Genomic DNA, 16,236 nt, shown 5'->3' with positions numbered 1-16,236 from the left:
TTTTTTTATTCGTCGTGCGCCAAGGGGGCGGGGCTTATTTGCAAAATTTGTATTCTCTACAAGAAATAGAAAGCATGTTTTTGAGTATCGTGTTGTTCAAAGTATACTATGTATATTAAGAAAAAAACAAGCCAAAAATTAAGCCCCACCCATATTCATTCCAAACTCAATTCTGATAAATTTTTCATTCGTTGTCAGACCGAGGGGCGGAGCCTAATTGCAAAATCGATACTTTCCTACAAAAATGTACCATTGTAAACATGCTGTACCTTTCTTATTGTGAAAAGAAGACTACACATCTCAAAATGTAAGCCCTTGTAGTTATAATACATAGAGTAATTCTTCTTGGTGGTTGATATTCGAGGCGGACCGCATTTACACCGCCACTGAATTCATGGCTGCCTTTGATGTTGTTTTTTGTTGACCTCGTAGTATGTACAAAACGTCGTTATAAAACAAAATTTTGACCTTTTCCAACTGTTTCCCCGCCACTCAAAATTTTAAATTTACAAAAAACGTTGATAGTTGTGTCGTGCTTCCATTTGACCCACAAAATCAGGTGTTCATACGATTATACTGGAATTAGAAAACTCATTTTTGTTATTTTTATTCAAATTTGGTATATTATTATTCAGATCCGGTCAGGTTTTTTTCATTATACGATCGTGACAAAATACTTGTTCCATTTTTGTTTAATCGCCGTTTTTAACGGTTTTCGGCAAAAACTGATCAAAACTGCAGTTTAAAAAGTAGAACAAAAAAAAACTTAATTACCATTTGAACCAGTTACTTTGGACTCCCACAAATGTACTAACACAAAACCTAGACAAGGAAAATTTTAATCTCTTTTATGCACAATATAGTTTTCTAAAAAATTCGAAATCGCCGGACCCGTTTCGACTCTTCTTTCTTCGAAGGAGGTCAGATATGGCGGATTTATTAAGTGAAACACATGGCAGTGTTAAATATGGCGAAACGAGTGTTCTCCGGCGAAATCTTTGCCTTTGTGAGATTTATAATTGTTATTAAGATGAAGTGCCAGATAACGCTGGGGTAGTCGGGCGAAATATAAATATCAATTTGACCGGTAATTATTAATGAATAAGCGATGCAATCGTGGCCAGAGGCCGGTAAAGTGTTGTGCTAACAATGGTATGGCGAGGCACGACAGGGCCGGATTCTGCACGCACGGTTAAATTTTTGACGTGCTGAGATAACGCTTGAACGCTGGTGTTTTGGACAGGTTTGAAACAAACAAATTGGATGCGTGTAGTGGAATGTAAGGGGTTGTAGTGCAAAAAAAGTAAGGGTCATTACGAGCCATTTTTGTGTAAAATTTACAACGTCTTGTTCTACTACTCTCTGACATACATGTATATTAATTTGAATAACAAAGTGTAAAGTTTTGTTCAGTGGGTAGTCTGTGACAGGAAAAATTATTGTGTAATAAAAAACATCATCCTCGTAAGATTTCCTTTGACTTGCTACCTTCTTTTCTAATCTCTAAAAGAGGTTTCTGCAACTAGTTGTAAACTCATCCCAACTAATGATTATGATGTTTATCTTTATTGCTTTATAATTTTAAGAGACTCGTATGACAGTTATTGCGAATGTTATAGATGTACTGAATATTAATTGTTACTTTTATAATTAGGTACTACCATAAATAACGAGTGATAAAATTAGATGGAATGAAATATATTAAGGTAAAATTAATGATGTTGGTACATTAATTTTGATTTGAGAGGGCCTGAGACGTAAACGCTAAATATGCGTGGAATTTGTCGCTATTATTATTATTATGTTATATTTTTGTTGCTTATTTGTCTTTAGGGCCTATCTTTACACTAGTAGATTTATGAAACCACACCCAGCTTCATCTTTTTATGATCGTTGCCTTCTATAGGCCATCCACGAAAATACTGTTTCATGAATTTGGCTTTTCCAAACTTCTCGTTTGCAAAGAAAGAGCATGTTAACTAAGTTTTGGTGTCATAAATTTACATATAATGTGCTGCATTATTCGTTGATAAGGGTGACGAAGGAGTCAAAGTCGGGAAACCACTATTTTCGTGGATGACCTATACTAGTAGTTACTATTACTTTTGGAATGCTTTCATTTCTAGAACCATCACCAGGACTCTCTCTACTCTAAACAACGTGCTCTTGATATATTTGATAGAGATCTCCGATTAGAATTATTTGAAAACAGAGTTAATCACCTAATGAGTGTCATTAGTTCTTGTTAATCTCCAAGTGACCTACTACCAATATTAATCTTCATAAAAATACCTGAGTACCTGCGTTTGGGGTTGGTTTCCAATACTATATTTGTATAATTCCTAGATTTTTTTTATGATTATGTCGTTTTCTATAACAATATAGTTTTCAGAAGCTTTTTCCTTTTTTGTTATTTTAAACCTGATTGTAACACGCCGGTGAAATATACCCTAAGCAGTTTCCTAAGTCTACCTTGTATGCAGTACAGAAAGAGTTTTTAGCTTCATGGTAAGGGTATTTACGTCCAGGAATTATTTGTTGTATTAACGATTAAAATTGTATGCACATTTTTCTGGCCGTTGCGCGCAGCTGACCAATACTGTATGTCCCACTGAAAAAAAATCACAGTCCTCCCTAAGATTATGTAACTGTTCATTTGCTGAAAGGGTGTTCAGGGGTAGTCTTCAGAAATATGATTTTTTTTATTTGTGCTCTAGTTGACCATAACGCGTACGTCAACAAAGCAATTGAAACTGCCGACGTAATCGTCATGGCCAACTAGAGTAGAAATTTTAAAAATCACCCGATATAAAACACGTACAAATTTGCCTGCTTTCTCTCCAAGAATTGATGACGTGGTTTCAAAATGCTAACTCAATCTCATTTCAAATGCATAGTGTTTGGTACTCCTCTGTTTTTATTTTTAAATTTACACTTATACCGCGTTGCCTCTCGGCGATTAAAAAGATAGACGCCAGAAATCTATCTTTTCTGTTAAATATATTAACTTTTTTTTCAAATGAAAAATGGTATGTTTTTGCATTTTTTATCAGTAATCGTTTTTCTTCTATTTTTTGACATCTTTTACAAACGAAAATCACTTTTTCTTTTTTGTACACCATTTACGCATAAGCTAAGAGAATAAGTCTTAGAAATATTAGCCCTATATTCAAATCGACTTAAAGATTACAAAGCTTGGTTCATCCCCTCTAGAAAGTTAATGACGTCATTGAAAAAATTATTAATTGAATGTGTATCGAAAAATTTGCGGTAATCTTCTATCTCACAGTTTAACAGTGTGGTGCTCTGCACAATATTTAAAGTAGAGTCCGATTATTCTGCGCATATGGAACAAGCATTTCACATAAAAAAATGACAGACAATGTACAAACAAGTAAAAATCAATTCACTTTCGGTAAAGTTACATACACTAAAATATTGTTAAAGTTTGTTATAAAATCTTAATATCTAGTAATAGTAATAATGATTATGTTGCAGGTACTGCCAAAACCAACGTATAGTAGGTAAGTACTATTCTGTAAAGTTACTTTGTGAAACAATAATTTACAGGTCGTCAAAGACAAAAGTTGTATGGCACTCTAAAATTATTTTTAACTATACAGAGTGTTCCGTTTAAGGCGTAACTCACAAATTGTTTTTTTAATGAAACATTCTATATACCTTAATATAAGTTAATTGACCTCTTTTTATTTTTGAAATTACGATGCGACGTTATTTTATTTTTCTTGAAATTGTTTAGCAAAGGAAGGGTGAACAAAAAAATTAGAGTACGGTTATTTTTTAAATTTGTGTTACAACATTTTGTGCAGCGACGAGGAAAGACACGCTTTGTTTTGGTATAAATGGGATTAAATTTTCATATACAGAGTGTTTATAAAACATTTCAATTATTACAATTTTAAAATGTCCATATTTAACGTTTTTCAAAAAGAACACCCTATATTTTATAACTGCATCTAATCCTGTTTTTTGTTACTGCGATTTTTACTTTTTTTAAGATACATATAGATGTATTAGAACAAAAATAGAGTAAATATAGTAATAAAAAACAGGATGTTCTATTTGAAAAAACTGAAATATCGATATTTAAAAATCGTAAAGTTTTAGAACTTTTTTATAAACATTCTGTATCTTAAAATTTGATTTAATTGTAAAAATAGTACCACGAGAAAGCCCGTCCCTTCATTTATCCTTCAACAAAATATTGTAACAAATTTAAAAAATAACCCTGTTGCGAATTATTTTGTGAATTCTTCGTCTGCTAAAAGAAATCGATAAAATTGGAATAACGTGACAAAAATAAATTATAATTATAAAGCCTAAAAACGGATGAGAATATCTAAAAGTGAATAGGGTATTTCATTAAAGAAAAAGTTGTGTATTAGCTTTTTCTGTCTCTATTAGCTAATGAGACATTGAGGACCGCGCGTTTAGTGACTCACCCTATATAATAATTTATATATTTACAACAAAAATTAGTAAGCTATATTTTGGCAAAAATAATTGTTTTAGTAATATTAATTTAAGAAAATCTTTTCGGTATGTGATAATATTATAACGTTTATCCTCGAACACCGAAGCCACACAAAATATTTGCCGCCGCGTTCCGCCAACCACGTTGGCATTATCTAGACAACAGTAAACTCAATTTCTAAATTTATCATACATATATATCGTACATAGTAATTTTTGAAGATTGTGTATGCTATCAAAACATTATCTAGTTGATTTCCATTTTTGTAACTCCTGACATGTCATCCAACATGTCGATATCATTATTAAAACAATCTGTGTACCGCCTCTAAAGAAACTCAGCCACACCCGTTGTATTATTCATGAATATTTTACACTTCGCTCAAAACAAATTTAATACCAGTTAGCGCCGACCCCTGCCAAATTCCCATCAGCGCCGCGAGTCCGCCCCTGTTCCCAGGGCATAAACAACATAGCCGGCCCGTCCAATATATCAGTCCGTGGGCAGCCTATCATTACGGAACATAAATACACAAGAACACTGTGTTTGCTTCTTCGGAGAACTCGAATCGACCACTCAACCGACCAATTGCACCCCGCAATTTTAAATCATAAGGCCCAGGATTCAATCTTCCGCCGTTTTTATTACACGATAATCGCCTTATTAGCCAGTGTGTCGTGCAACCGAAATATTTCGTCTATCTCGCAAAAAACCCTTCGGCCCCGCCGCCACTTGACGACCATGACCACGGCCGACCGTCCAGGTAAAATAATTTGTTACAAACAACATAACGACGTCACGCTGGGCCACTTGAAAAGGCACAGTATTCGCGTTAGTTGTCAAGTATATACGGCTTTATTCACATCATTTTTCGGAGAATTGACAAAATGACCCCCTATTGACGAATAATGAGCGTGTAGTTAACAAATAAAGATCAAGGCGGCTGGGACATTGTGTAAATGGCGATATAAGTGACTGAGTATTGTCGCAGCTGACTTGATTTTTTTCGGTTGGTTTTATGCCTTTTTGGGGGACAAAAGGAAGTAAGTGTGCCTGCGCGCACCTTTAGTCGAATGAGAAAATCAATCATGGGCACAATGGGATTTTAGACCACCTTTGTATAAGTCGGCGAGGGAATTAATTTTTACGCTGTGCACAAAGTAGTGTCAACAAAAGAAAAAAATACCCAGTGATTATGCAGGTTATTATATGGAAAGTATTTTTTTAATTCAGTTTTAAAGTCCACTTTACACTGAGGACACTAATTATGTAAATGCACTCGTGGAATAATCATCATCGGTTACCAGTTACTACCGGTAAATAATGTAAATTTAGTCGGCTAATTTCAAGTTTGCAAATGACTAAGTTATACAAGACTGAGTGCGAAAATAGAAAAAGTGATAAAAAAATATGTATCATGCTAACCAAAATTTGGCTAATCATTCAATGAAGGTATTTGAATGTTACACAAAAATATACTCATATGCTTGTAGTGTACGAATCCACTTTCAGTTTTTTCGTTAAACGTTCAAATTTTCGCAAAAACGTTTGCAAGGTATAATAATGTTTTATTTCCGATATGGTTTGTACGTTTCCGTAGCGTTGATGACGTCATCACAATTTTTTTTTGGCAAATTAAGATCGAGTCACCCCATTTTCTCGAAAATGCGAAGAATACGCACATCTTTACATAATAATGATAAAATAAGAATTAAGTATAATATTCAGAACATTTTGTTCGATTGTGGTTTAATTAATAATTTTAGTAATGTTTTGAGAAGATAAACTCGTGACATTCTTTCGATGTATAAACATAGACAAACAATTGAGTTATTATCTAGTGCTGATGGACAAGAGGTATTATTTATGCCTCTGGTTTTTACTTTACAGAGGTTATCACAAAACGAGAATCCTAAAATCAAATTTTGAACTGAAAATGTACTTTGAAATCTTGCAGACGTTTTAAAGTTTTCATATGGAACAACCCATCAAATATTTAATTGAATAAGTTGCCCAGAAGAGTTTTGTTTAAACAAATTTGTCAGCTTCAGCTCCGCATTCTCAATGCTCATTAGTCTCATTACTAAATCCATCGAGCAACATGTGATGTTTTCTGGTCATTCTACATATACTTGAGGTTATTAAGTTTTTCATCAGCGGTGCATACTGCGAATTAATTGGGTTTATTCTACCTGAAAATAGTCGAATTACTCCTGGAATTGCTAGAAATAATGATGTTTTCGCGGCTTTTTAATATCAAAATTGAAATTATTCCGCCTGTTTGTCGCGTCTGGATCTGATTTTGACATGCGTGTGAAATACATGAGGTGGAACGTTCGCAACCATTGCCTTTAAAGCCGAGTACACACGTACGTTCGCAATACCTGTGTAACAAATTTGCCTGTAAATGTCAGTATATCGGTACACACACGTTCAAATAACTTAATTGCGAACCAAGCATTTTTATGCATAAGGTATATTGCTTTTCGGATCATCTAAGCAGATTAGATCAGAGTAAGCGACGTGTATAATAAAATTTTCGACTGACTGAGAACAGCAACGAGAGTTTTCTGCTTTGGATATCCAGTTAGTGCTCAGTCGTTTCCAAAAATGTTTATTATCGAATCAACGACGAAAATCCAGTGGAATTAATTAAGCATAATAGAAAATTTTTTCGTCGTGGAAGCAGCTGGTGATTAGGCAATTTGTCATTTTTATCGATTGCAGCTGGTAATAATGTAAATGAAAGCAGCGCCTGAAGAATTTACATTAAAAAATAATTAATAGTTTTCTAAAGTACGTCGAACGTGGTTAATAACATGCTAAATACATATGAATACTAAGCACACAGCCCGAAGGCTTCGCCATACTAAATCTAAGCCCATGCAGGACGCTACAACGGCGTTGATTTTTTAATTTATTTACGTCGGCGCTAACAATGTTGGGGTGTTAAGAAAGCCATTATTTATAGGACAACTCATGAAACTTTAATCGAACGAGTCTCACTCCGTACCACTGGACGGCCCCAATAAACAAAATTTATTGTGCTTCGAACCAGCTAAATAAATACTCCCCAAATACCCACTTGACTCCCAACGCCCCGGCACAAAAGAGATCAATTTCTCGATACTCTTCAAGAGGTAGTTTAATTTTTCGCTAGGACGATTCCAGGTGCCGAAGCTCAAAGACCACCCATACGGCTTTTCCGGGCCGCTGGACCCGGAGTCGCGGAATTGGACATGTGAGAGACGGCGTCAAAATGGGATATGTCAAAATAGGAGATTACCGGTGTATGCATAGAACACCTAAGCAGACGGTTTAGCCAGACCTGGCACCATATTTGAAAGCGATGTAAGTCTTTTGGTGTATTTTTCATTATTTTTTCGTTTGTTGTCATTGTTATATCGAATTTGTGAATTAGAAATCGTGCAGGACGTCTTCAAGTTGGAACAAACGAGGAGTGTGGTTTTCTATTAATCTATTCATTATGAGGGATTATTATTAGATCAATATGCCAACTATTATACAGGGTCGCTAGAATATAGGGGTACAAGAAATTGTGTGCTAATTATTATTCGTCAAAAAAAAAAAAAAAAAGATTTGACGGGTAAGGTATTTTTCGCAAAAATGGTGCATCTAGGAACCCATTTCTAAGTCGACGGTTTCAAAAATTCTAGGAAAATTTAATGAAACTGGAAGTGTTAAAGAACGTCGAAAAGTGCGACATGAAACTTTTCCTGGCAGATGGATAGGTCGGAAGGATACTGTTGAGTGACCTGCCCGGTCACCGGATTTGACACCGCTTGACTTTTTTTTTGTGAGGCTATTTGAAGAATCGCGTTTATATCAATAGACCAACTCACATTGAAGATTTACAGGAACGCATATGTAACGAAATTACTAGCATTCATCCAGAAATTCTCATTAACTCACTACAAAATTTTATTCAGCGTCTTTTTACTGCCAGGAAGGAAATGGTGAGCATTTTGAGTATATTTTGTAGAAAACAGAAGTTTAACTTTGATTTCAGTCGTTATTGGTAAATAATAATCAATCAGAAAGAAAGTGTGATTCTATGATTGTGGTACATCAATGAATTCAGAAAAAAAAAGCGCTACTCAAAAAGGCATTTAAAGAAAATCAAGTTGGCCTTACATCCCGAAAACAAATGAAGCAAAGAACAGTTTTTTTGGCGAATAATTAGAACACAACTTATTGTACTCCTGTACCTAATTTCAGTTTATTTGTACAATTGGTTCTCAAGATATTTAATCGTTTCCATACATTCTAGCGACACAGTATGTTGTATTATGTCAAAGATAAATTTTTCCACAAAATAATAAATAAAACTAACAAAATATATTGTGATAAACTAAGGGTGAAATAAAGGTTTTAAAACCAATAGCAGTAGAAACTGGCGAGCGCAAGAACATGGAGAATGATAATTCATAATAGAAAGAATAAAATTTAAATAGAAAAGTTTTAATGAAATGGCAGTTAAATTAGGAAAAAGAGTAAAACAGGACAATTTTTTAAAAATCTTTAATTAGGCGTAGAGATTTCCTTTGAGTGGGAGTGAAATAACCTTATAGCAAAATTCACTTAAAGCAAACAGAGTCAGTTGTAGATCCATAAGAAACAACTTGGTCAATGACCACGTTCTACCGAAAATCAACGAATTGCGTTCGACAAGAGATACAAGCTGACAGTGCGAGTGGGAATGTCCAGACACTAGATTTGGTTCAGTTTTCTTCAAAGTACGTGAGACTTCACTTTCAGAGATGACAGATAAGTTTAGCACCGTTGGCCTCACTGTAATTGTAGCATTGACAATTTCATTAGAATTCGTTAGGAAGTTGTTGTTATAGGTCATCCAGGAAGAAATTTCAATATATTTCTTTTAAGTTATTAATGTAACACCAGGATTTTTTGGGTTCAGATTTAATTGAGGACTGTATGTCAAGTAAATAGTTCGGGTAAGCATTTCTAACTCCCGCTTAATTTCAGATCAAATATTTTTAAATTCCTGATGTGTTTCTGAGTTATTACTAGATCTCGGCTTGCGTAATAAGCACCATTTACGTTTCAATTTATTAAGAATTGCGTGTGTGTACCAAAGTGGTCTTTTAATAGATAGATAATCAACAGATTTTTTAAGTGAAGAGGTAATGTTGGAAATAACTAGATCCAAGTACCGGCCATTGGTGTTAGATACATTTGTGAATTGATGGTAATCACAAAAATTTTAAAATAAAGAAGATAATTTTGTGTTACCTGGCTTAGAATCAACTGTTAGCATGGTATTTCTTGATATTCAAATCACCGATTATAATCACAGCTTGATTATAAATTTCAGTTAAATTACTTATCAAACTAAATAGTAACTCAAATTCGTCTATACCGGCCTGAGCTTGAACATACAGGAAGTTCTATTTTCTGCAATTTTTTCAAATTTTATGTTTCATTTGTTTTGGGATACCGGGCTATTTTTTTTTTTTTAAATAGCACTAGTAATCAAATGTTCCGTTTTTAAATAGTGCATATTTTCTGAATTCTGAAATATAACCCATGCGCTACTTATTTTTTCCCAACATGGTAAAATACATTGTCAAAATAAAAATATCTTATATTTTGCCTTTTTCTCTTAATTTACATAGCCATCTTTCATAACAAAAAACATAAAACATGGTTAAAATGGTTTTTGCAAGGAAATATGGATTTTGTAATTATGGGGCGGATACAAATTTTCCATTTTAAACTGTTTTAAGTTTCATGTTGTGAAAGGAAGTCTACACATATTAAAACAAAAACGCAAAGTGTAAACCCGTCCACCCGCCCTATCTCAATTGTGATGATTTCTTACTGCAAAACTTATTTCTTTACAAGAAATTAAAAACATGTTTTTGAGTATCGTGTTCTTCAAAGAATAGTATGTATATTACGAAAAAAAAACAGGCAAAATATAATAATAATAATAATAAATACAAACAACAATCGCATACCCTCCACCCCTCATTGGGAAACAAGGTTAAATTATAAAATTAATAACATTAGAAAACAACTGGGTCAAATAACACAGTACCTTAGAGGAGTTAAAACACCACACATCATGACATGTATGCATTCGATACTGACCAACAATAATTTTCATCAAACTGATTTCGATGAGTACAACACAACACTATCCGAAATTAAAGATACACTATTACAAAAGCTTTCCTTATAGGGTAAAGTCAGGAGAGTTGGACCAGTGGGAGAGACGGTCCATTAGCAATAACTCTGAACCTATTGGAACAATTTAAATTTCCCGCGAACTACAGTTGCATTTATCTGCATTCATGTCGGGACATGTGAAAGTACTTTTGTTTCAATTAAATGTTTTGCGTTATTCAACATTAAAATTTTCTTGCGGGCCTGAAATTTCAGCCGCTTACTTTGCGATAACGTTTGTTGGAAGTCTGGTAAGTTTGCATATAAAAGTTATAGACAGTACAATTAATGGAAGCTTTGTCTTTGATTTTAACCTCACTTTACGTGATTTTATCATCTAGTTGTGCCGCAATGTAGTGGTCCATCTGTCCTAACATAAAAGGATAGATGGTCCAACGGTGTGACAGAGAGATGGACTTATGTTCCATTTTTTAGAAAATGCCAAGTAATTACATACGAAAAACCAACGCAAGGTAGATTTGAATTCCATCTCTATGGCTATTAATTTTTAGGTCTAGCGGGCAAAATATGGTTGACTTCTTTTTTGGATTTAATATTGTGTACTATGCAAAAGATGGTTACACAAGAGATGTACGAGCTATGAGGCCCTTTGTCAAACCTATGGAAACACTATTAACAAAAGAAAAAGTAAAAATTTGGTGGTTTATCTATCTTACCTAAAATGGTCCGACTGTCCTACCCTTGACAGGATAGTTGGACCGTTGCAAGCGTTTACCATTTTTTTTTTTGATGGATTATCATATTGTGTTGGAACAAAAAAATTACTTGTACCTTAAAAAATAAATGTTCAGCTATGTTCTTGTAAATTTTATATTTTTTTAAGTTGTTCAATAAAGGAATTATATTGAGTTTTTTAAAAGGTGGTCCAACTCTCCCGACTTTACCCTATAGCAAAAGACTTAAAAGATACAAACAATCACATCTCAGAAGAATTCATAACACTAAATTTTTAAACAACGAAAAACTATTCTATCAACATTTAACTAATTCAAGCAAAACTCAATTATCCGGTGAAATACCAAGTTCGCAAGATGTAACAACATTTTGGTCAAAACTTTGGTCTCAAGAATTTGAATTTAACCAATCTGCCAAATGGATTCCTCATATATACCTATAATAAATTATCCACAGTTACACCAATGAATGATCATCAGATAACACTTGCCGAATTAATAAATACCATCAATAAGACACACAACTGGAAATCACCAGGACCAGACAAAATCCATAATTTTTGGATAAAAAAATTAAATTGTGTACATATTCATTTACTACATCACTTAAATCAGTTCCTTCTTGACCCATCCTCTTTTCCAACATTCTTATGTCATGGTGTAACATACTTAAAACCTAAAGATAACGACACAAAAAATCCATCAAAATACAGACCTATCACATGTTTACCGACAATATATAAAATATTAACCTCATGCATTACACAAAAAATATATCAACACTGTTTTAACTCTGACATCATTAATGAAGAACAGAAAGGATGTATTAAAGGATCCTTTGGCTGCAAAGAGCAATTAATCATAGATTCCATCATCTGTGAACAAGCTAGAAAAGAAAACCGAAACATATATACTGCTTTTATTGATTATAAGAAAGCTTACGATTCTGTCCCTCATTCCTGGCTATGCAAAATTCTGGAATTATACAAGATTGATACTAAAATCTGCACTTTTCTCAAATGTTCCATGGAATTTTGGAAGACCACCCTCCAAATAACCTTAAATGAACAAACAATTCAGTCAGACCCAATAATGATCCGAAGAGGAATTTTTCAAGGCGATTCTCTTAGCCCGTTATGGTTCTGCTTAGCAATAAATCCCCTCTCCGATATCCTGAACAGCTGCAATTATGGGTTCAATATAAGAATTAACAAACAAAGAGAAAACAGAATAAGTCACTTGCTGTATATGGATGACATAAAAACATATGCAAGTACACAAAATCAATTAACAAACCTATTAAATCTGACTGAACAATTTTCCGGTGATATTGGTATGTCCTTTGGTATTGAGAAATGTAAGACCCAAGCAATCAGAAAAGGCGTGTTTCACCAAGTACCACATATAACACAGAATAAGGAAATAATTGAAGCCCAAGAACGAAACGATACATACAAATATCTGGGTTTCTGTCAATCCTCCCATATCAATCATACCAAAACGAAAACACAGTTGAAAGATCAATACGTAGCGAGATTAAAATTAATATTGAAGACACAGTTAAATGGAAAAAATTTAATGAAAGCAGTAAATACATTCTGCGTTCCACTGCTAACATATTCTTTTGGAGTCATTAAATGGTCCAAAACTGATCTTGAAAATTTAAACATCGCAACAAGGAAAATCTTCACACAGTATAGAAGGCATCACCCAAAATCGTCGATTGAGAGATTCTCATTACCAAGACAGAATGGAGGAAGGGGTTTCCAGAACTTAGAAAACTTATATCAGAGACAAATCTCAGATTTGAAGAAGTATTTCTTGAAACGAGCGGAAAGAAATGAAATGTTTCGCACCATCACAAGAGCAGATTTGAACCACACACCCTTAAATCTGTCGAACACCGAAGAAATCCACACCCCCCACACAATAGATAAAATAATAAGTGGGCTAAAACAAAAACAACTACATGGAAAATTCTACAAAGACTTAGAAGAAAATCATGTCAATAAGAAGATGTCATTGATTTGGTTAAAAAAATCAAGTTTGTATGCCGAAACAGAAGGATTTGTGTTTGCTATTCAAGACCAAGTAATCAATACCAAGAATTATAGAAAATACATCATCAAAGATCCGAACATAAAAAACGACTGCTGTCGCCTATGCAAAGCAAAACCTGAAACGATCCAGCACATAATCTCTTCTTGCAGCATCCTAGCACAAACTGATTACAAAGCTAGACACGACAACACAGCCAAAATCATTCACAAAGAATTAGCAACACTTATGAACTTAATCGAAGATACGACACCCTATTACACTTACATTCCGTCTCCAGTCCTTGAAAATAACAAATACAAATTATACTGGGATCGCACAATACTTACAGACTTAAACATTACAGCTAACAGACCAGACATCATACTTATCAAAAAACACACGAACGAAGCCATTCTCATTGACATTGCTATTCCTAACACAAACAACATTATTCAAACATACAACACCAAGATTTCAAAATATCTACAATTATCGATAGAAATGAAATCCATGTTGAATCTTAAAAAAATTTCAATTCTACCCCTAGTTATCTCTAATGTAGGTGTAGTTCCAAATAGCTTAGTTGAGAATTTAAAGTCTTTGCATTTGAATGATTCAATAATTGTGAAAATACAAAAAGCTGTTTTGTTAGGAACATGTCATATTGTTCGTAAGTTTCTTGAACAGTCTGATCATGTCAGTCAGATTAGATTAGCACCAGTAGGTCAGAGTAGTGTAGGTCACTTTTCATGTGATGCGCGGATAAATGGTCGGTAGTTACGCTGGACTTTTGGGGATGGGGTGAGATTAGAGAATAATAGCAGACTAATTTGTATGCTGTAATTCTAGAATCTCGAAAGTTGTTCTGTTAATCTAATCAATGCATATCATTACTTGGTCTTAGTACCCGTAATGATAGAAGTCTTGCCTGAATGCCGGTCATTTCCGGGTCAGTGGTGGGTCTTAATAATAATAATAATACTTCTTTATTCCCAACAGGCAAAGCCCAAATACAGGAAATATAAAATTAATGTATTGCTTATAAGTAATATAACAAAAAATGAGAATGAAAACAGAAAAAAAAAAATTGAATTAAAATTAAAATAAATTTCTTTAAGTTACAATGTAACTTGCTGCAGCAGTACGGATCAACTTCTTAATGTTGTCTTCCAAGATATCACAAGTTGAGCATAATTTATTAAAGTTGTTACACATCAGATGTACTGGAGATCGAACTAAAACATTCGTGCGTGGAGTGATTACATAAAAAAATAGAACTTCTTGTACCTAATCTTGGAACGTGAAAGTTATTTTGAGACAATAGGTTTATACAATAATTTTATTATTCAGTAAATTATGTAAGAATTTAATAGAAATGTTGTTACGTCTATGTTCGAGAAAAGTAACATGAAATCTGTCTACGAGAATATTTTGACTAAATCCTCTGTGAGGATAGAATCCATCTTCTTTGAACGCTAGATATTTTAAAAATTTTCGCTGAATGTTTTCAATCTGCTGTATTATAGGTGATTTATACTTTATGGATAGGTGACCAAACTAAACAACCATAGTCCAATTTGGATCTGATTAAACCATTATAAAGTGCAATTAAACACTAAATATTTGTGAAATCTTTGCAGTTACGAAACAGGAAACCTAGGATTTTGAAAGCAGTGGCCACTATTGATGTTATGTGTCCGGAGAAACTTAACTCTGAATCAAACAGTACTCCCAAATCTTTAATTGATGTTTTACGAATTAGAATGTTATTATTTATAGTATAGAAAAACATAATCGGACTTTTTGACTTGGTAAACGTAATAATGAAGCATTTATCAAAATTTAATTCTAATCGATTGTGCTTACACCAATCGACCAGAGTGTAAATGTCGTTTTGCAATAAATGACAATCAGAAATAGTAGTGATTTTATAATATAGCTTAAGGTCATCAGCAAATAGTAGTTTTCTGCAGTTAAGAAACCCAGGTAAATCATCAATAAATATGAGAAATAATAACGGACCGAAATTTGAGCCTTGTGGCACGCCAGAAGTTGGAATAGCATATTTGGAACGTACACCCTGAAATTCAACAAACTGATAGCGATTTCATAAATATGATTTGAATAACTCTAATAACGAAGTACTGATTCCAAATTTTTCCAGCTATTGTAATAAAATGTAAGGATCAATGGAGTCAAATGCCTTACTGAAATCTGTAAAAATTGCATCAGTTTGTATTTGTGTATCCATATTTTCAGAAAGGTATTGACAAAAAGTACTCGTAACAAGATTGGTGATCGTTGATCGTCTTTCCATAAACCCATACTGTGAAATAGAGATATTCAGTTTAATAGCATTATAGATGTACTTATGTAATATAGATTCGAAGACTTTTGATAAATTCGATAAGATGGAAATCGGTCTATAGTTAACAACCATGGTCGGATCACCTTTTTTAAAAACTGGACATATACGAGCCTGCTTCCAAATGTTGGGAAAGGTACTTGTTTTTAAAGAAAGGTTGAATAACATATGAAGTGGTCTAACAAACACTGAAGGACAGTCTTTGACTATAAAACTTGGAATTTGGTCTACACCGGATGTTAATTTATTATTTAGCTTTACGATTGCCTCTATTATGTCTTCTTCAGAGATAGATTTTATATTTACGTATTCCAAGGAATTAGAAGTAATTAGAACCATTATTAAAGTTTCCATTGTCCTCTGGGGTGTCGAATTTATATATACACTACCAAAGTACGTTGAGAAAGCATTAACAACTGAATCAGATCCTT

General features: G+C 33.6%; 1 protein-coding gene across 1 annotated transcript; it reads right to left on the bottom strand.

Moving 5' to 3' along the window:
• Window positions 1–14,553: 14,553 nt before the first annotated feature.
• On the bottom strand, window positions 14,554–15,880 carry LOC135136040 (uncharacterized). Its single transcript, XM_064065170.1, has 2 exons — window positions 15,649–15,880; window positions 14,554–14,675 (listed from the first exon to the last, which is right to left on the bottom strand). The coding sequence occupies exons 1-2, from the start codon at window positions 15,878–15,880 to the stop codon at window positions 14,554–14,556; spliced, it is 354 nt and encodes a 117-aa protein (XP_063921240.1).
• Between the last annotated feature and the right edge of the window lie 356 nt (window positions 15,881–16,236).

Source organism: Zophobas morio, unplaced genomic scaffold (genome assembly GCF_036711695.1).
Source record: "Zophobas morio isolate AGI-343-1 ecotype UQ-CSIRO unplaced genomic scaffold, CSIRO_AGI_Zmor_V1 ptg000004l, whole genome shotgun sequence".
In the NCBI taxonomy this organism is placed as follows: Eukaryota; Metazoa; Arthropoda; class Insecta; order Coleoptera; family Tenebrionidae; genus Zophobas; species Zophobas morio.
The sequence above is the reverse complement of the archived record's forward strand: the minus strand, read 5'-3'. Positions and strand labels throughout refer to the sequence as shown.